Raw genomic sequence first — 20,336 nt, forward strand, 5'->3', positions numbered from 1 at the left:
CGGAGCACGAAGACTGGTTCTTTTTTCTCTTTTGCACCTACAAGCTCGTCCACGAACCATCAGTTATCTCCCTACAACACACAAAGGACAAGAAGACCAAAAGGGAGACAATCTCCTTACAAATTTAAATTACAGAATAGTATTAAAAAAAGAAGAACCTATTTCAAGCCAAGGTATATTACCGATAATGATAAGTCGTTACTTTAATGACAGGCCTGCATTCCTGCTAAAGAAAAATAATGGCGTATCCCAAAATGGCCACAAAATGTCGAAATGACTCGAGATTAAGTCCTGATACACTGGCTTTGTGATGGGGAAAACAAAATCCCTGTGGGCAGAGTTTATCCATGAGATTCAGACTTTCTGGCTTCTGCACGTGTTGCCTCATGTTAAACTTGGAAAAAAAAGCTTTTGTGGCAGCAACCACTCCTTCGCCACACAGAATTATCCCCCTTTCCCACGAAAACAACAAGCGCTTTTAGTAGTATCTAACACTCGTGTGCTCGCCACATATGAAATTATCTCCGCTTTCTGAGCAAACTAAGTTAGGCTCATTACATGGCACTACCTCATCGCGCCATCATTTTGTTGTGTCCTCAGGTAGCTTCCCTTTACTTACCGTCTCCATTCCCTCGCCCAAGGTTCTGAAGCGATATGTGGGCTGTCTGATTGGTTGGAATCGTTAACGCCAGCACAACGTCACCGGAAGTCGTGGTGAGAGTGAGGTTGGCCTGGCTTGCCTGCCCTTTGCCGGCTCTGGTTGCCACAACCTCTAAAATGTCGAAGAGAGGAAAAGGGTCCAAGTCGGGGGTAGAAGGGAGAAAAAACTCTTTGCCTGTGGTATCTGGGACAACTGAAAATGAAAAAACGAGAGACGGATTTAGAATGAACTCATAAATCACTTTAATGAAAGTGATCCCCATAGCCCCCAAACAAAATAGGAGATCATGTGGAAAAACTGCTTGTATATACAGACATTAACCTTTCACTGGTGTCATGCTAAATCCAGTTAAATCAGTGGATTACCAAAGATCTTCCGTTTAAAAAAGGTTTATTAGGAAAAGGTTAAAATAAATACAGATACTAACCTTGCATCGATGCCATCCCCAATCCAGATAATGTCAGACAAACACAACCTGATACAGAAAAAAACATTGAAAGTAACAAAATACAGCAGCAAAAATATAAAAAAAATAAAAAAAGAAAAGAAATCACGGGTTCATAATAATATAATAATATTCGTCGAGGAGTGAGACCACACTTTTCTCATGGCAAGCTTTCATCAGAAATGAGTAACTAGTGAAAATTTCAGACCTCGATGACAATGGGAAAAGGGTGAAAAATTGCAAATTTCTCAGACAGACAGCAACAAGGATAGTGAATTCAAGAAAAGTATGTAAAAACAACTTGATAGGTAATTTGTCACGCAAAGCACATGGGCAGTCAGCACCAAGAAAAAGAGGATTAAGAAAAACAGACGAACTTATTAGGTGGAAAATAGGGAGACAACAGGATAAGCAAAGACTGCACTAATGAAATCCCAGCATTGTTTATATACCCACGCAGGTTTCACTTTGATTGCCCACAGATATTGTCTCTATCTTCATCTCCATCACTCTCTCTCTCCTTCTTTTTTTTTTCTCTCTCTCAATTCTCAATCCGTTTGTCCCCACAGTCACTCGGATATTTCTTCATTTTTCATTTTCACCATTTTTACATTTTCAATCAATCACTCAGTCTCATACATGTTCCCTATCACTATATCGTTCGGCTCTTCCTTTATTTTCCCTAAATTTCCTAATTTCCTTTTTCTCTCTTTCTCTTTCTCTCTCTCTCTCTGCTGCAACCTCTTTTCTCTCACCGCCTTTTTTAAAACGTGTTTGTTATCTTTTATCTCTGCCCTTTTCGAACCTTTCAGTGCTATAAATGACATGTTTATCCTCAAATCAATTTTTAAGAAAGCGCTGAAGCTAGCTCTCTTGAAGGCGGTGTCTATTCTTGCCACCATCACCTCAGTCTCTCTCCTCTGAGCCTCTTTGTGTCTCAGTCTCTCTCTTTCTCTCTCTGTACCACTCTCTCTCCATCTCGTTCCCTCCCCAATACGTCTTCTTGTTGTTTCCGCTCACAATGGCAGCGAGCTCTGGCAACACGAACCTCCGCATCTTACACCAGATGAAATTTCGATCCACTGGACAAGAAGATCAAAGAACTCACGGTTAGGCATGCGGTCCAGAGCTTTTAAGTCTTAGCTTGAATAATGAGAACAGTCTACAGTCACCTGACCCTACATCCTCTAAATTTCCCGTGCTGTAGCCCAGGCAACCAATATCCTTTTGTGTTCGCCAGCTGTTTGTTTTCTTGTAGCAAACATCATATCCAGTTGGCGACTATTCCCTCCAAAACACGAGCTGTCACGAATAATTGACAATTAATCTTAAGAAACAAAAGAGAGGCTAATCTAGCTCTGTAATCATGTCCAACATGTTTTTGTCTACACCAAGTCAACAACAATAACAATGATCATTAGAGCTGCCTTTAACAAAAATTCAAATTTCTTTGTCTTTGTGATCTTGGCAAGAACCCACATATCTGTTAGCTTTTAGGATTTAGTTAGAGAGAATTAGCAAAACAGAAGTATGTGGCATTAGAATTTACAGCAGAGTACCATCATTACAACCACGTACAGCAATAACATGTCTGTAGTATGATGAAAAATCACCACCACCATCTGCGCGGAGATTCTGGGTTCTGTGTCCTGACCGAGTGACCAGCAGTAGTTGGACAGAGTCCACGAACTCAACCAGCACCCCTACCTCACCCCCACTGGGCAGTAATCAAGGTAATGGAGTTTCTCAACGTCTGTAACCTATTCTGACCAATTCCTGACCTTTTTCTTTGAAGTAAGCGACAGTGCCGGACGTAGCGGCGGAGGCAAATGCCGCCAAGGTAGTCTGGACAGTCGCCATCAAACGCAGGGCGACTACAGACGTGCCGACGGGTAATCGAGTGGGAAAAGAGGAATGAACCCCATCACCCATGCACGTGCCTTTGCTTTCCCGCGAGACTGGCGTGGCATCAGGTGGCGAGACAGAGAATTGGGCACTCAGTGTTCAGATCTCGAAGAAGCTGGGTTGTTTGTTTGTTTGTTTTTGTTTGTTTTTTGTTCGTTTTTTTTTGTTGTTGTTTTGTTGTTTGTTTGTTGTTGTTTTTTTTTTGGGGGGGAAGGGTGTTTAAAATATTAATTAAGAGAGAGAGAAAGAACTGCAAGAGTATTGCTATTCGTAGCCTCCAAAATCGGTTGCATCAATAGCTTTAGGCCATAACTGTGTGTTGTTGACTTCAAGTTTACTCTTAAAATGTTTTCAACTATCATGAAGTCAACAATGTTCCAACAACCAAACAACCTACATCCCCCTTTAAAAAAAAAGTGCCGGTCACAGTAGCAACTGGAACAAAAATCATTACACCCTCCAGGGAGTAGTTAGGAGGGAATGGGGAAAGCGAGGAAAGGCAGATAACTGACACCGAGTAGTAGGAAGGGGAGTGCACTGTGTTTGTGCGGGCAAGAGTTAACGCCGTTTAGCGCTAATAACCTGCCCTTGAAGTCATTAGTCACGGCCTCTACATCGTTCTGCCCCACAGCTTCATCCATTTTCAACAGGACAGGCAATGTCAACACAGCGGAGATCGATCGAAGGACAGGACTTTTGTTTTGCCATCGAGTTGAGTGGCATCTGGACACACAGTACTTCATCTGGTCACGTGTTGTGCTCAGCCTCAACCCCAATTATCACCCAACCTCAACCCGAAACCTAGTAACCTAACGATTACTAATGCAGTAAGCCGTAATGACGCATTTCTGTGCTAACGAAAACAAAACTACTGTTATATAGAAAACAAGGAAAGAAAAAAAATATACAAACAAACAAACAAAATGTATTTAAAAATATGTGACTTTAATGACAAAAGCCCTGTCTTTAAACAAATAAATAAACAAACTGTCTTTGTTACGATGCTACAGTTTCGTTCGTTAAAAAAAGCCAACAACAACAAATAAATTCAATAGTGAATAGTTGTTGGCCACTCGCCCAACTCCGTGTAAACATCAACATCGCTCCCGTTGACTATTGACGCCCTGATGGCTCAGTGGCAGACAGGAACAGAAGCACAAGAGCAGGACTTGAACGGATGATAGTGGTGATGTGGGGTGTACAGCGTGATGATGGACCCCGCCTTTGACCCTGCTCCTCAAGACTCGACAGGTTATCGAGCGAACAGTACCATCAAGTGATGGAGGTCGCTGTTCGCCGTAGGAGAATTTTTCTATTTACAGAGATCGTTGTAAACGCACAATCATGCCGAACCTTAGGGCAGACATGATTGCGACCTTTGGCCGTCTGCGACAGGAAGCCGTCACGAACTGCATTGACAGATGGACAGACAAATGGCCGATGTTAATGTTGTCATCGAAAAGGTAAAAAAGGAACATGGAAAATCTATGGGTGAACATTGAAAAAGCAAAACATTACCTTGGACAGTAGTGGGAAAAGAAAAATGTAAGCTATGATGAAACTGAAATGAACTCATCTCTAGTTCTTTGTTGCCAAAATGTTGTTTTCTTTTATCTGTTTTATTCTTCCAGGTTATTTGAATATAAATTAGAAACGACAGGGCCTCGAATAAAAGTGCTGTCTAGTTCCGTGAATGTAATTTGGAGCAAACAGGGGGCGTAAGTCCTAAACACACACAAACACAGAGGAGATGTCCTTGGATAAGAGTGATGTTATAGATAGGAGAAATATCCTGGGTGAGAGAAATGTCCCGGATGAAAGAGACGTCCTGTTTGTAATACATTTTTTAGAAAACACACAAAAACACAAACACACACACAAACGCACACACACGTGCCGTTCGTCTCATGGACCTTTGTGTCCTCTGAAATGCAATGTTTCTCCAAGAAATGACTGTCGCTGCCCAAACCAAACGCGCAAAAGACAAGGGTCCCCTTCCCCACCCGATTCCCCCAAACACGTTGCTAGCCTCTCGTTTCCATAAACAAGAGATTTGACGAGCTCGGTCTAACACCATTGTTGTGGCGCGTGCTGGGGATGGGAAGAAAAACACACACAGAGCCAGACAACAATCAGTCCAAGGCCGATAACGCTAACCAGATAATAGTTATGTTTTGTCGGTCTTTAAGTCGCATGCACGCCAGACAAATGCCGGGTGTGCCTGGAGGAGCCGTGCACCCGACTGTTCACCCGCTCGATTGGGATGTTGCACCAGTCGCTCTGGGCTGCTACCAGGGGCATCGAGTTCGCATGTCCTTTCCATATGTAACACGCACTTGCATGCAGGGGGATAGTGTCCTCCCCTGGCAAATGTTAGGTTTGGGACGATGACACAAACATCTGCCCCAAGGCGGTTATTGTCTCTCGTTATACACACGATGCTGCTCAATATTGGCTGTATCAAATCGCTAATACACAGACTCGCTTTTAGTTATTCTGGCATTATCATCTCTCCATAACAAACACACATGATACTGTGTGATGTTGGTCTCACTGTCGAGCTCAGGGATGGGGAAAGTCCATGGACAGAGCATATTTTTCGCTCGACTAATTGGATTTTGGTGAGAGAGAACACAGTGATGCCAGGGAGGCTAGGACGACACAAGGGTTAATAATTAAAAAACACTGTGGAGAAAGTACAACTTGTCCACGTAGACTTAAACAAGCTAACTTTTAAGTAGATAATTTTGTATGTCCAACAAATGATGTCAAAAATATATTTCCCTTGGAAGAAAATACGTTCCTCGCCTCTCGTTTCGCTAATTTACAGACTATTTGTAGAATCTCGATATTACGAACTCATTCGGAGCAGAGAAAAAAATGTCCTTTCGGATAATTCCTTGCATTGACATTCTCAAAATTGAACGAGCTTTCTGTATGATATAACCACATACTTTAATTATCTTTCTACAAAAGACATAAAGCTTCATGGCAACACAACAGAGGAGTATCCTCATTCAATCTGAAACGGAAATATTACATTGAGCTCTGTGATAATCGGCTGGGACTTTAGGAAATTAGTTTTATCGGGATTTACTATCTCCTCCCCAAATGCACAGTTAATCATTTTAGATCTTTATTTACTTCTGACATCAGTTGAATACCTCAACATAAGAGCCACAACTGTTAAAAGGAAATGATGTTTGAAGATAACACCTATCGTACTGTCAAACCACGATTCAGAGAGTGTTGGGATTACCCTGGGGATTATTGTTATGGGTAAAGTTTTTATCATTCTTTAAGATTGAATGTTATTACTTGGTGTCTGATAAAAGACGAGGGACACGTTTTATGTTTTTGATGATTATTTGCTACCCGATGAATTGCTGAGTTTGGTTGTAGACACATTTTTACAATTTGCTTAAACAGCTGGTGGTGTATAATTTCTGCCAGAATCACGAAAGTGTTTTTGTTTTCATTTTAATGAATGAGTGATATGCCCACATTCTACTTACATTTATACGGAAGAACAAAAATTTATCACATTAGTTGGAGAACTGGAGAAATTGGAGAAAAATCTCCATGAAAATCATTTTAGGATATGCTCTTTTCTTTTAAAGTATGTTTTATTTATTTATGATTAAACTGCCGAAGGCGTTTCTCATTTTCAGTCAGTTCCACGCGTTTTATCATCTTTTCCGTCCAGAATTCTCTTTTTACCATTCTCGATATTTATATCTTTTAATCTGTCGTGTAGCTTCCCTCAACCCCCATCCTTTTTTTTACTCCCTTTCACTTATTGTTTTCTTCCTCCACTCACGCCCTTCCAACACGCTTCTCCTCACTTCCCTCTCTCCTCTTACAAAATAACGACCAGGATGAAAATCCTTCAGAAGTCTTCTGCCCAGTTACAAGTAAGTCTTCATCTCCTGTCGGTTAAAAAGCCGACGTGACACAGGTTTGATGAATGAGGCATAATTATGAAACACTCTCCAGCCTCCAGCCAGTTTGTTTCAGACATCTTCCCGGGCTGAGGCCCGAGTCGTGGATGTCCGTCTTCTTGTTGCTAACAAGGACCGCGGCTCTCGGAGACTTGAAGTAATGCTTCTTCTGTCCTTGGCCTGGAGACAGCCTCCTATGAGCACCGCTTTGCCCGGAGACAATTTTCTGCGTCTACTTCATTGGCCTGGAGACGATTTTCTTGCATTTCAGGGGTTACTTAGAGACGTGCTTTGTGAACATAAGAGGCGAGGCTGCTGAGTCCAGCTCCAGTAACTGGGGCTCCCGATAGTGTAGTGGTTAAACACTCACTTGTCACCGTTTAGAGGTCAAGGGTTCAGATCTCTTGTCTGGACAGTTTTTGTATGTGACACCTTCTTCGCTGTGCCGGGCATCGGAGTTTCTTTTCAGGGTAATCTGGTTTTCTTCCCCATCTTTCTCTCATCGAAATCACCTCTAGCTACTTTTCCGCTAAACCAAGCAACCAACCAAGCAACCAAGCAACCAACCAACCAACCAACCAACTCACCCACCCACCTCTATTATGTTACTTCACCTGCAATTGAATATATTACCTTACCAGCAAGTTTATGATTTCAAAGAGCTGCTACAAAATAATCCGCTGGCATAGTGTCTTCTTATCATTAAGACTCTCGATGTCAAGTAAAAAAGACAAATTCATTAAGAGTTAAAAGTTATCAATATTGTGTAAGTCGGCAGGTCGCGATGATGTGGGAAGTATTTCACTTTCAATGACCATTTATATATATACACACACATACCGTATGTGAATAAATATATACACACTCACATTTATACTTTCTAACAAAATAAATTAATAAACAAACTAAAAGAGAAACAAAAACTAAGAAAGAAAACAGAAGGATATTGGGAGAAGGAAAATGTGTGCATCAATGTGTATATCTACATGGACAGAAAAGGATGAATAAAAACAGAACAAGGAAGAGGAATAAAAAAACAGAAACAAACAAAAAACAAAAGGAAAGAAAGAAATAAGGAAAACGAAAAGAACCAAACAAAAACAAAGAAACAAACAAACAATAAAGAAAACAGAAAGTGAAAGAAGCAAAGAAAGATAAATAAAATACAAAGCAAAATAGAAACAAACGAAAGAAAGAGGAGATGGAAAGGGAAAGAAAGAGCGAAGAAGAAAAGGGAAATGAAAATCCTCACCAAGCAGAGTCAGTCGCCATGTCTTTCTGTACACCAGACGGGACATTTTAGTCCTCGCTGAAGCAGGTCAACCCATCGGAGCCCGCAGTTCTCCTCCTCAGCTCGGTGAGCAGAGACAGATGGCAGGGCACCATCAGCAGCACCCCATGCTGCCAGCCTGCGACTGCGGAGTCGGACGAGAAGTGGCACAGTGGCTTCCCCTACCTCCGAAACCTGTCTGAGCAAACTGCGCCAACGATTACTTCCCTTGGCTGCGCACAACGCCAGCACTTTGTTTATCTTGCGCACAGCGGGTGCATGGTGATGAGTCACTCCCCACGTAGTGACGTCACAGCAGGACGTGACGCACGTCCACTCAACGGGCAGCTGCCGTGATCATTAATTTTTGGCGCACTGTGATCAACACTGTGATCAAAAGATCTTCTCCGCCCCAGGAACAGCAGTTCTCTCCCCTAACCAAAGCTTGCATAGAAAGATTGCCGGACAAATGACAAAGGGCAGCTACTCTCCTGTTCCGCTCTCTCTCTATCTCCTGCGAGGCTGCACCGGTCTTCGTTTATTGCACGAAATAAGCTGAAAGCATCGCCAGAGTATTTTTTCCAAGAGACACCCGAGAAAAAAGACTGCCTGCTTCTTTGCTTGATTATTTCGTAAGATGTTTTCTGCCGTTGGTCGGGCTACATTCCGGCAGAAGGTCTGGTTTTGTTATTCTCCATTTCCTATCCGGCAGGAGAACAAAAACATTGGTTTAAAAGAACGGCTCACAGAGGGTGCTGAGGATTTGATGCCGCAGACTCGTGAACAAGAACCAGCAAGGAAAGAGGAGGATCTCTGTCTCACCCTTCTTGAGCCAAAGACGATTGTTGTGTCCAACTGGCAGGACAGGTCATATCAAGCTTCTTAAGTGTGCAGTCTTCTAGATTTCTTGGGCTGTGAGTCCTGCAAAAAATATCAATAAGAAAAAATAAATAAAGATAAAAATTAGAAATTTAAATGTAACTTGTAATTTTATAAATGAGAATGAAATATAGGCTACAAAATTTACCATTGGACGTTTCACAGACACAGGAACAGCAATCAGTCAGACTGTCTCATTGATACAAAAACAATACTGGTCATTACTCATCGAAAATGGCCACATGAGAGCCACATTTCATCCAGGATCATTTTGAAGTCTGAAAATTGCCAGGCAGCGACCATAAATGAAGAGAAAAAAATTTTAACTGCTAAAAGTTGACGAGACTATATAAAAATTACTTCCGCTCAAAATGGCGGGCAGAGCTGTGACTTCATCTGTCGAGAACATTACACTGGCAGCGGAAGAAGTTTGAGTTTTAAAATGCACTCCAGTGGCGACACCAACGAGCGAGGCTGGAGATCGTCTGCTGCCTTCCGCTCAGGACAATGGCGGCATCCATAAGTGGTGGCGTCATCATCATGGAAAGCAGTGCATGCTAATCAGTGGTGAATAGTGTGTTTGTTTGTTTGTTTGTTTGTTTTTACGTATATATATCATATATTATTTATACCTATGAGTGTCATTTCCTACAAAACTTCTTAACGAAACAGAGCTATTGCACGGAAGAATGAATTGCACATAGAGATCACATTTAACGGCGTCATTCTTCTTTGTATGGAAGAGAAATAAAATAAAAAAATTTCAAGAGACCTTTGTATGGGAGAGAAATAAAATTTAAAAATTTCAAAAGAACAGCGTACATAGATCGATTTGTCATCTGCTATTAAGGATCTGAAAGAACTGCGGAAACATAAAGATTTGTTAAAAACAACTTTAATAGCCACTGTCCTTCGACATGGCGTGCCACTTGTAACTGGGGAAGTGCATGTTAGGGGCACTGCACACACATACACACACATCCACACACACACGTATACACACTTATACACACACACACGAGTTATGTTACGAGTTACTATTATGTTCATGTGAAAGAATGAAAGACGCAAACAAAAAGAAAGACCACGATGGAGTAAGGAAAAACAGTCAGAGACATATACAAAGACAGAGACAGATTAGTGAGACCTTTGACCTTTGATCATTTATTGACACCACCATTGGTTCAGATTAAGGGAGAAAGAGAAAGTGAGTGAAAAACAGAAAAGAAAGAATATATGTGAAACGTAAAAACAGAAAGGAAGGTGAGAGTAGGTTGCTGTAGCCGGGAGGAAGCTGACATTGGAGACGGGAAGACGACATCCGCTTGTCACGCGACCATAGACAACATCGACGCAGAACTGCGCTGTAGAATTTAATGTGAAGAGATACTCAAAGTCATTTTTGTGTTGATCTGCCAAGAGACAGGCGCCAGAACCACCTGTTCACCTCTCGTGAAGATGGCGGCCGGTCTAGCCATGGCGTCACCCACGATCGCGACCTCCGACACCAGCAGAGACTCCCAACCAGCTGAGAAAATTGCCAGACATCCATTTTTTGTGTTAATCTTACGCATACACAGAACGGGAAGCTTTGACAGCAATTGTTTCAGTTCATCTACCGCCTGATGTGTCTTCCCAAGAGCAAGAAGATCCGTGCAACGTGCGCGGCGTCGATATTGCCATGACAACTTAAAAGCTGACTTGCTCCCCTTTCACTCTATCCCACCCCCCTAACCTCCCCACTCTCACCTCCCCTCTCACCCGCTTTCCATTTTCTCTCTTGTCTCCTTCACTGTTATTCGAATTATGCATAGATTCGCATAACCACGTAGCGGAAATTGCTGTGCGGAGGGGACGTAACCAGACAGAGTGTTGGTGTGGACGAGGGTGCGTCTTCTTCATCCTGTGATACCAGCTTGGATGACGGCCCTTGCTATCGGAGTCACTGGTGGAGTTATGCTCCTTAGAGCTAATGCCCGGACTAACTGCAACTCCTCTCTTGTGATTAGTAGACAGCTAATCTCTTTGGCTAAACAAGACGCTTAGCTAATTTACTTTGCTAAACTGTCAATAGTATATGTCGTGGAGCTTTTCAACTTGCCTCTTTGCTAAACTTCTTACCAGACGCTCAACTAACCGTTTTTACTAAACGACTAGCAGATGCTCATGTCACCTTTTTTGATAGCATCGTTATTTGCAAACACTTAAGTAAAATTTTATTAGTAGATGTTCCACTGAACTCTTTTGCTAAACACTTCGTAGCAAATATTCAGCTAACCTTTTTTGGGAAAAAGTTCTTAGCAAACGCTTTAACTAACCTCATTAGTGTTCATGTTTTTCAATTTGAAGGGATATGCATCTAAAAACTTGGGTTTTTTTTCACTTAGCCTAACAGCGGAAATCATTTGATTCGGTCTCAAGTACTCCCTGTCTTATCATACGCTAAACAGTTTATAGACGCCTAGAGCCACACAAAGCGATTAAAAACATATTCGAAAACTGGTAAAAAAATAAAAACGAAAATTGTCTGAAAGCACGTGCAATTGGTTAGAGTACTCTTTTTCTTTCTCCTGCGGCTGAATGCAACAAATTAGGCTTTTTTCATAAGTGGTATTTATTTATTTATTTATTAGGAGGGTCTGTAGGGGATGGGCATGATCTCGAAGTGTGTGTGTACGTGAGAGAGATGAAAAGAGGAAGAGATTTTGAGATTCGTTTGAATGCACCCTGACCGAACGTGCATCCCCGAAACCAGGGATGGGCAAGCTACTTTTAATTTGTAGCCGGCTAGGCTACAGCTACTTTTTTTCAAAATGTAGCCGGCTACACTACAGCTACAATTTTCCAAAAAGTAGCCAGCTACTTTGAGCTACTTTTAAAATGTAGCCAGCTTCTTTGGGCTACTTTTAAAAGCGTGATGTTATAACAAGTTAGCTGTAGCCAGCTGGCTGTAGCAACATACACAAACATCAAACATACACACAAAACACTATTACTTGCTTTACAAAGTTTTTATTATAATAATGAAACGGAGAACTGCGATATACCGACAATTTTATTTAGTGAATCCATAAATGCTTTCATTCATTCCTTGCACCCTTCCTCCCCCGGCCTTTTTCACACAATAAGTACACATATTTTACGATTATATTAAACATTTCTGGATCTTTTTCCTCATCCTGTTTTAGTGACAAAAGAAATTATACAAGTTTTCCGATAAACATTTGTTTTCTATAACTATTTGTTCCCTATTACTTAGAAATGAAAACTAAACAGATGCTTAAGTATCAGGTACCTGGTGGAATTTTCAATAAGTTAGGTTATGTGGTGATGAAAAATGTCAACCTCTTATCAATACTGTGACAATGAACAACAGACCATTGAAATAAATGAGTTTGCATGGAATATAAGTAAAACACTGCTTAATCTAATTTAGGCAAGCAGATTATAAGGCATTTTTTTCTAACACTGACACTGAAAACAAAGAAAGGAACACAAACTAATTGTTTCCAAAAGCTGATAGGGTGAAAAGTATAGTCCTGGCATACTAGAATAGACTTTAATTATATAGTAGGATGTCAATTGTAGCATATAAACACTGAAATATATTTTTCAAAAATGATCTGATACAAGATATATTTATTTTAAATCTTTAAGCTTGAATTTCTGTTTGTCGTTTTTGACATCCAGTCCTAAACTATAAAAACATATTTCTCAAGATTGGCTTGTGCTACAGCAGTACAATTTTGCAATTTTGTTTAGAAATGCATAAGCTACAAAGTGATGCATTTGAGAATATGGTAATAAACATTACTTTTGATAAAATTAACATTTTTCTAAATATTTTCTAAATATTTAATTGCCACATTCACACTGAGTCGGGGGTACCATGTCTGATTTTTTATATCTCCTAGAAATCTTGAGATATCAAAACGCCTTATGCTTCAGTTTTTCTTATCAGTGCCTCTAGTTTACAAAAAATCCAAAAACTTTGGTATATGACTTATGGTATTGTGTAAATTTGTTTTTAAAATGCTTGTACGTTTTGAAACAAAATCGTTGATTAAAGTCACAATTTTCACTTTAGGTACTCAAAACCAGTTTTAAAGTGCTATATTTATGTTATTTTGTTACTCTATATTAAAAAAACCCCTAAAGATATTTAAAATATGGATTTTAATTTTTGGAGTGTACCGGTAACCTTAAACAAATCTACATTCTTTTAGTCCTTCATGGAATTGAATTTGACCAGAACTTTGGCCTCGAAGTTGCTGTCTGTCACCCTAGTGCGCAGCTTTTGTCATGATAAGTCCTGCCAGACTGAACAATCTCTCAACAATTCTTGCATTTGAAACTATACCCACATTTTGTGGCTTCGCAAAATGTAAAAAAATTTCAAATAAGGCTGGAAATTGATGGGTACGTCCATCTTCGTTTTTCAAATCGCTCCCGCCACATGGACGACCCGGTACTTCCGGTTACTGAGCGTGCGAGACACGTGGTGTCTGGCTGTCAAGACACCGAGCAGTGAGAGCAGTGGCTGTCGTCGTCTTGCTGACACGCTGTCGACGAATGGTCGTGAAAGTAGCCAACATGTAGCCAAGCTACAGCTACTTTCTAAAATGTAGCTACGGCTACAAGCTACTTTTTTTTAATTTGTAGCCGGCTAAGCTACAAGCTACAAAATTTGTAGCCAGCTACAGTAGCTGTAGCCTAGCTACAGCTACTCCCCATCCCTGCCCGAAACGACACAAATGTTGCACCTTCTGCCTCCCCTCTCCATCTCACAGCCTCCCTCACAAACCCTCGGTCTCGATGAACATGCCTCTATGCGTTCATCAACCTAGATGTTCCGGTAGTAAAAGTGTCAAAGTATTCACGGGCAACAATAGCGGGCAGATGGTCAGTTGAGCGGGGAGGGAGAGGGAGAGTCCCCCCTGGGAATGGATGCCGCAGATACGCTGCACAAATAGGACCGTCGAGAAATCCCCGAAGTGTCGTGCCAGACTCAGGGGGAGACGAACAAAACCAGGCGAGCAGACACTAAGTGCCTGCACAAACACATTTAAATACACGGTAGACTGGACTACAGGACAAACCTGGAGCTGCGCGCATACGGAAGTCAGAATAGATAACTCCGCCACGCATGCGCAGTAGCGACGGATAGAATGTTGGGGCTTCCACGAACATGTTGCCTCAACAACCAGAAAACAGAGACATTTGATTCTAAAGACGGGAAAAATTTCCAAAAATAAATAAATAATGAGCAGCTGATGTCATCGTTGTTCTTTTGATTGATTTTTTTTGCTGAAGGAATTGTAGAGAACTACGAAGATCATTTATCGTCCGTAAAGTGGTCGTTTGACAATCTCTAGAGGCTCAGTCGATTAAACAAAGGAAATTTAAAGATGGGAGGTGGGGGTTCAGTGGGATGAGGGTGCAGAAGTGAACAGCTGCACAAGTTGTTGTCTCTGTGAAATGTTTGGAAATGTTTTCTGTAAGGAAATGTTTTCCATAAAGTTAATGCTCTGGGCAGAATGGACGCTGAACAAAAACTTAGTTCATGTGCCGGATGGGGATCTGGTTTAGCCTAAGAGGATAGAGTAATTAAATTTGAATAAATTATAGTTAACAGGGTAATAATCCGCACAGGTAGTCCATTCAATAACACAGACACACACTCAAGCGCGCGCTCCATTTCACAGAGAAACCAAGATGGAGTCCATCAATTCTTCCATTCACGAGCAGGATAGATTCATCATCACTTTCGCAACCTTCCATCATCAACTGCCGCATCTGTGCAACATCTGAAAATGATAAATTGCAACAGAAAAAAAACCCAGATCGTGTGAACTTCATTCGAGACAAAATGGCTGCCAGTCGCCGACTATTCTCCGCGTTCACATTTAATGCAGCGACAATGACGCCGGAAGTTGCGCATTAAAACTTCTCCAGTGGCGTCCTTGGCGACGCCAAAACCGGTGAGCATGCGCAGATAAGCCGTTGGGGAGTTGAATTGCGGAGGATGGTGAACTCGTAAATGTATATATCCTACTTCCAGCTCGAGCTGCGAGGGACAGTATTTGATCAACTGCAATGGCTGGTTCCTAGACGCGCGAGACCGCAATTAAGCTTTGTTTGGTGACGTCAACAGTAGGTTTGGTCCTGGAAGGCTGACGGAAGAAGTGAATTAGCGAAGACGAGAGAAAAAAAGAAGTGCGGAAAGACACGGAAAGTATTACAGAGGGACATCAGTTCGTAAAGGTTTTGTTTACCGAGACCAAGGAGTGCGCTGTAGTCGAGACAGCTGTAAGAAGCCCTCTGGTTGAGAAGCTTGACTATTCGATAACAAATCACCGACTAGATGAGATTTCTGATGACTTTAGGTAACAGTGTTCAAAGAAAGTTACAGAAAAATCGAAGATATTCGACCAGCAAGTTCATCAAATTTTTTTCGAGAGGACTATTAAGATGGAAGTTAGATGACTTGGGCAACCTTTGCAATACGACACGCTGTGACTCATCATTAGAGAGAGAGATGGATGTGAGTGTGAGAGAGAGAAGAGAGACATAAAGAGAGACATATAATACGTTAATTTTACAAAACGACTCTACTACTAGCGCCATCAGCCGGTGAGCAGAGTGAGATCGGCAGACAAGCCTCACCCGCTGAAGAGATGGGCGACCCCTGGCGACAGCGAGGGTAAGCAAGAAGCTGTTTACTAATTAACCGAAGCTGTTAGCGGGCAAGGAGGAGTGATAGCAGTAGTAATTAGAGGCCACGCCGCACGCCCTAACTGCCGGCCCTCGGCGGCCGCCTAATTAACGCCAGGCACCGGGAGGGGCAGACTCACCAAGAGGGAGAGAGAGAAGGGAAAAATGATCGCCAGCCGACGGGTCAGGAAACATGGAGGTAATGGAGACGTGTAGGCATGCGCCGGGGAGGAACAGGACCTGGAGGTGGCAGGAATGACAACGAGGGAAAACTTAAAACTTTCTAATACTTCTCCCCCACACACACTCAGACATTCCTCCTTCACACTCTCTAATACCTCCACACACTCTATAATACTCCTCCCACCCTCCCGCAAGCTAACACTCCTCCCCCTACATTGGAGGATAATCACGGTATGAGTGGCAGCTATCATAATACAACTGTCACATTATTAAATAATAAAGGTAAGGAGATCATATAAGGACAGATGTTTCGTCCCAGTCTCTCTTTTTTAAAATTTTTGTCTCCTAAATCTGATTAACAAAGTCCTGTTGACAGAAAAGTTTAATTTCTGGAAAAAGCTGGCAAGAAGGAGATACTGGTGCTAGAACCCATGCAGATGTTCATTGTGTCAGGCAAGAAGATCGGGTCAATTCAATCGGATTTCCACTACTTTGTCACAACGAGCGATGCAAGGTGGAAAGGGTTGTGGGTGGGTATTCTTTCCAATCCTTCCACACACACACTCGTTCTCTTTCTTTCTCACTCTGTCTCACACACAGATGAAGAGAAGAGATGGAATGAAAGCAGGAGAACAAAGAAGTGAAAGACGCAGTGGAATCGGTGAGTGGTTGGGTGGAGCAATAAAGGTAAAAGGTCAACCCCGACCCCCCGACAAAGAGACCTCACTTTTCTCGGGGTCAGTTTTATATATCGATGCGATGCCTTACCTCCCCCAAACCTCTATGGAGTCAGGTACCCATTCCCGCCAGCTGGGTCGACTGAGAGATTTCCTGCGCTACACGGGTATCGAACCAGTACACATCTAACCACTCGGCCTTTCGCTTCACCAGTGGTTGGGTGGAGGAGTACTGGTGCTTCAATACCGAGCTCAGTACCAGTCTCCAAAGGATCGCTACGATAAATTTCCCTTCAGTTACAATCCGCAAAAATTGGAATTAACCTTTCATTAGATTGCGCAACAAACGAAATTTATCTTCACAAACCTTTTCGCAAGCAGCAAATGAGATTTTTTTCTTCACGTATAACAGTTTAAATAAGTTTTGCTAGCCATTAGGAAGGTGTAGATTTCCTCCAGTCCAGAAAGGTAAACTCTTCTTCCTATAAATGAGATTGTGACAGGATAAAAAAGGAATTCAGTCACAACCATTACGCCACCCACGTCCCCGCACTGGAAAGGGAGACAACACCCTCAGAATAAACAGAGTTACGCCACAACTCACGTTTTTGCAGTCGCTCGCTAAAGGTCACTCAAATATGTTTTTAATTTCTTTGTAAGATCAGTAAAATTTTCAAATGTCATGTCCATAAATTCCATCAACAGAAAGATAATGAAAAAAAAGCTTCGTAATTCTTTATTTCACGAAAATATACACAGAGCAAAGACAAAATAATTCCTAAAAATAGTACAGAATATAACTATTACAGCAACAACTACATCAGTAGTCTGTACAGGTAGCATCTGTTTGGTGACAGTCATGTTTCATGCATTGGTGACTTCTTCCTTTCCCCACCAACACCCCAACCTTCCTCCTTCTCTCTCTCACACGTTCGCTCAAATGCACACACTCAAACGCACGTGCAGGCGCAAGCACATGATTAGTCGATCCTTCCAGAAAGAAACTGCGGCCTTTTATTTCCATCCTCACGAGCAGCTGGTTTCCGGTGGGCGTTTGTTATTCCTTGGGCGCAGCGATACGGAGTGTCCCCGCAACACGAGATCCGACAGTTGGGGGCCAGTCCCCGACCTTGTCTCACTCCGCGCCTCTAAGTGGCCGGACTCATTTCTGCCGCCGAAATTGCCCAGGCGCTGCAAAAAACGAATCTCCACAACATTTTGTTCCGGCTTCCTCCTTCGCCTCCGTGCGTGAGGTTGAAAACATCTCACCATTATATCGAAAATAGCTTTTTCTATATAAAAAAAAATTCTTCCTTTGAACACGTGCGCGCACACACACACACGCACCCTAATCATAAAGAATATAAAAAGGAACAAAAATTCATATAATCAACCCAAAGCTGTGCTGTCTCGCTCCTTTTCCGACCACAGGAAGTCAATCAGAAGAGCTTCAGAGACCATGGTGGCAGATGAATTGGCAGAACAGCGAGAGCCGAGCATGCGCAAACACGACCAGCGTGTGTGTGTGTACGCGCGCGCACACCTTACACGAAGACAAGAAAGAATAAGAACCGTTTCCGCTGGCTGCCAATGGTGCGGAAGTGACGTCAGCTTCGCGAATCTGAGAGTGGGAGCTGATGGTCTTCGTGTGCATCTGGAACTCGCTACTTGTTATGTTCTAGAAGGAAGCCATGCTCGCTTCCGGTACAGGAAGAAGCCCGCTTGCGGTTTAAATTCTCGTAAGAACAGCAGAACTGCAGTCATTGCCCTTATTAAGAAAATTGTGTTTTCGCGAGCTAGCTGAGAATGAAAACTTTGGTTTCTTGGAGTGCGAATGACTGAGAAATGGAAGACAGAACAAAAGTAAAAGACGGAAGAATAAGAAGGAATACTGGAAGGACAAGTCCAAAGTATTATTTGTGCATAGTGTGTAGGTAACTAAATTGTTATTTGTGCGTCCAAGAAGAGGTGTCGATGATGGTCACAAAATGGTTTCGTCATCAGTCCTATCCATCCTCATTCTTATTAACCTTCTCCTCTCCATGATAAAGAACATCGGGATGTACAGGTAGTTCTGTTCAAAACATGTAAGAAGCGGCATAGTCATTCCACTGCATGCTGCATATCGAAGCTCACCAGTCGTTGACCCAACAAACTGCTGCCACAAGAAGCCACCGTACAGTGAACAGTGAACTAGACGTTGACTAATTATTATCCATAACTTTGTACGTAAGTGAACAGAACTGAAATGTGTCAAGTCGCCATCGTGACTAAACCCTCGTGTGCTGCTACACAGGCTATAACAAAAAATTAAGACGATCCTGCAAACGCAAGTCACGAGGATGGTGAAACACAAGGTGTACGTGTTTTCCATGAGGTAGGTGTTTACGAAATCTTAGAGGATCACGTGCGCTGCCTGGGTGATGTAAGCAAGACCTGTCCTCGCTCACTCATGCATGGCAAAGATGGTAGCAACTGGTGACGGGAAGATCAAACCTTGTTACCTTCGTCACTTGTCTCCTCAGACCTTGCCATGTGACCTCCGTTCAGTCCAACAAACAAAGTCCCACCGGTATCGTTTTAGTTTACGAGTGGGTTGTCTCACCTTGCCGTACTGCCGTACCTGTCTCCCCTTGCCGTACTGCTGTACCTGTCTCACCTTGCCGTGCGAAAGTTCGACGTACCTATGGATTTTTTCTCAGCTTTACTGGTGTGGTTCCATAAAAATCCCCCACCCTACACACACTCACACACACAACCATCGGGAGTTTGTTGATGGAAGATACGCGGTCGTTGTTCATCCAGGTTTCGACTGATCCACCATGACATTCTATCTGCGTTGTCTAATCTTGATTCCATCACTGGTCTTGTACACGAGGTGACGCCCATCTCCTCTGTAGGCGAGACTGCACCCGATACCCCATCAGCCGGCGGGTTGTGGTCGTCCCGAACACTAGACCCAGGGCAGTACTTTCATCGTAGAAACCCTTTGCCCAGTGATGCTAAATATCATGATTTCTGTAGGGATTTACTTTCTTAGCCTTTATCTTTCAAAGATAGCCCTCAGGTCAGTAGGACCCTTTGCCATTTTTTTCTCCAAGAGCTCTGCAACCAAACCTTTCAATTATTCTTTGACCAAGACCTCCTGGTCTCTGTTGGCCAGGGTAGATGAAGTGAATCGAGAGTAGAAAGGGAAGATGAGGCTGGCTGATTTGGAACCTGTGAGGTAAATATTCTGAAGGTTAGCACAACTTAAGATAGCAGGTCTTTCGAGACCCACGGAGAAACTTGTCTCTTGTGAAATTCCTTAACAGACAAGAGAGAGAAGAGTTTGCACTACTTTCTCCGAACGCGACGGAGTGCAACTCAGGGTCTCCCATCCTTCATCCGGAATAACAATGGCGATCTTTTTTCGTTTTCTTCCCTTGTTCTTTCTTGGCCTGACCGTCTGTGCAGTTGTTTTCCTTCCTTCCCAGACGTCTCGGCCGCCACATTTGTGTCAACTGCGCAGGGCGCCAATGTTCCCTCTTCCCCCGCGCACAGCTGCTTTCAGAAATGGCGGGCCCGAAACTTAAGTCCCGATCACCAAATATTTGACGCTCGCCTGGAGGCGCGAGCAAGTCATCAGAGATGGGGTCCATTTAATTACTGCGGCCCGTCA

At 42.6% G+C, this 20,336-nt stretch overlaps 1 protein-coding gene across 1 annotated transcript in view; it reads right to left on the reverse strand.

Moving 5' to 3' along the window:
* LOC112560086 overlaps positions 1-20,336 on the reverse strand; it is a 62,992-nt gene that overhangs the window by 14,096 nt on the left and 28,560 nt on the right. The window contains exons 2-4 of the mRNA XM_025231658.1: positions 8,205-9,143; positions 1,089-1,136; positions 620-853 (exon numbers count right to left, since the gene is read on the reverse strand). Of these exons, the coding sequence (XP_025087443.1) occupies positions 620-853; positions 1,089-1,136; positions 8,205-8,250 (328 nt within the window). The 5' untranslated portion in view covers positions 8,251-9,143. The remainder of the gene's footprint in view (positions 1-619; positions 854-1,088; positions 1,137-8,204; positions 9,144-20,336) is intronic.

Source organism: Pomacea canaliculata, linkage group LG3, assembly GCF_003073045.1.
Source record: "Pomacea canaliculata isolate SZHN2017 linkage group LG3, ASM307304v1, whole genome shotgun sequence".
NCBI classification, from domain to species: domain Eukaryota; kingdom Metazoa; phylum Mollusca; class Gastropoda; order Architaenioglossa; family Ampullariidae; genus Pomacea; species Pomacea canaliculata.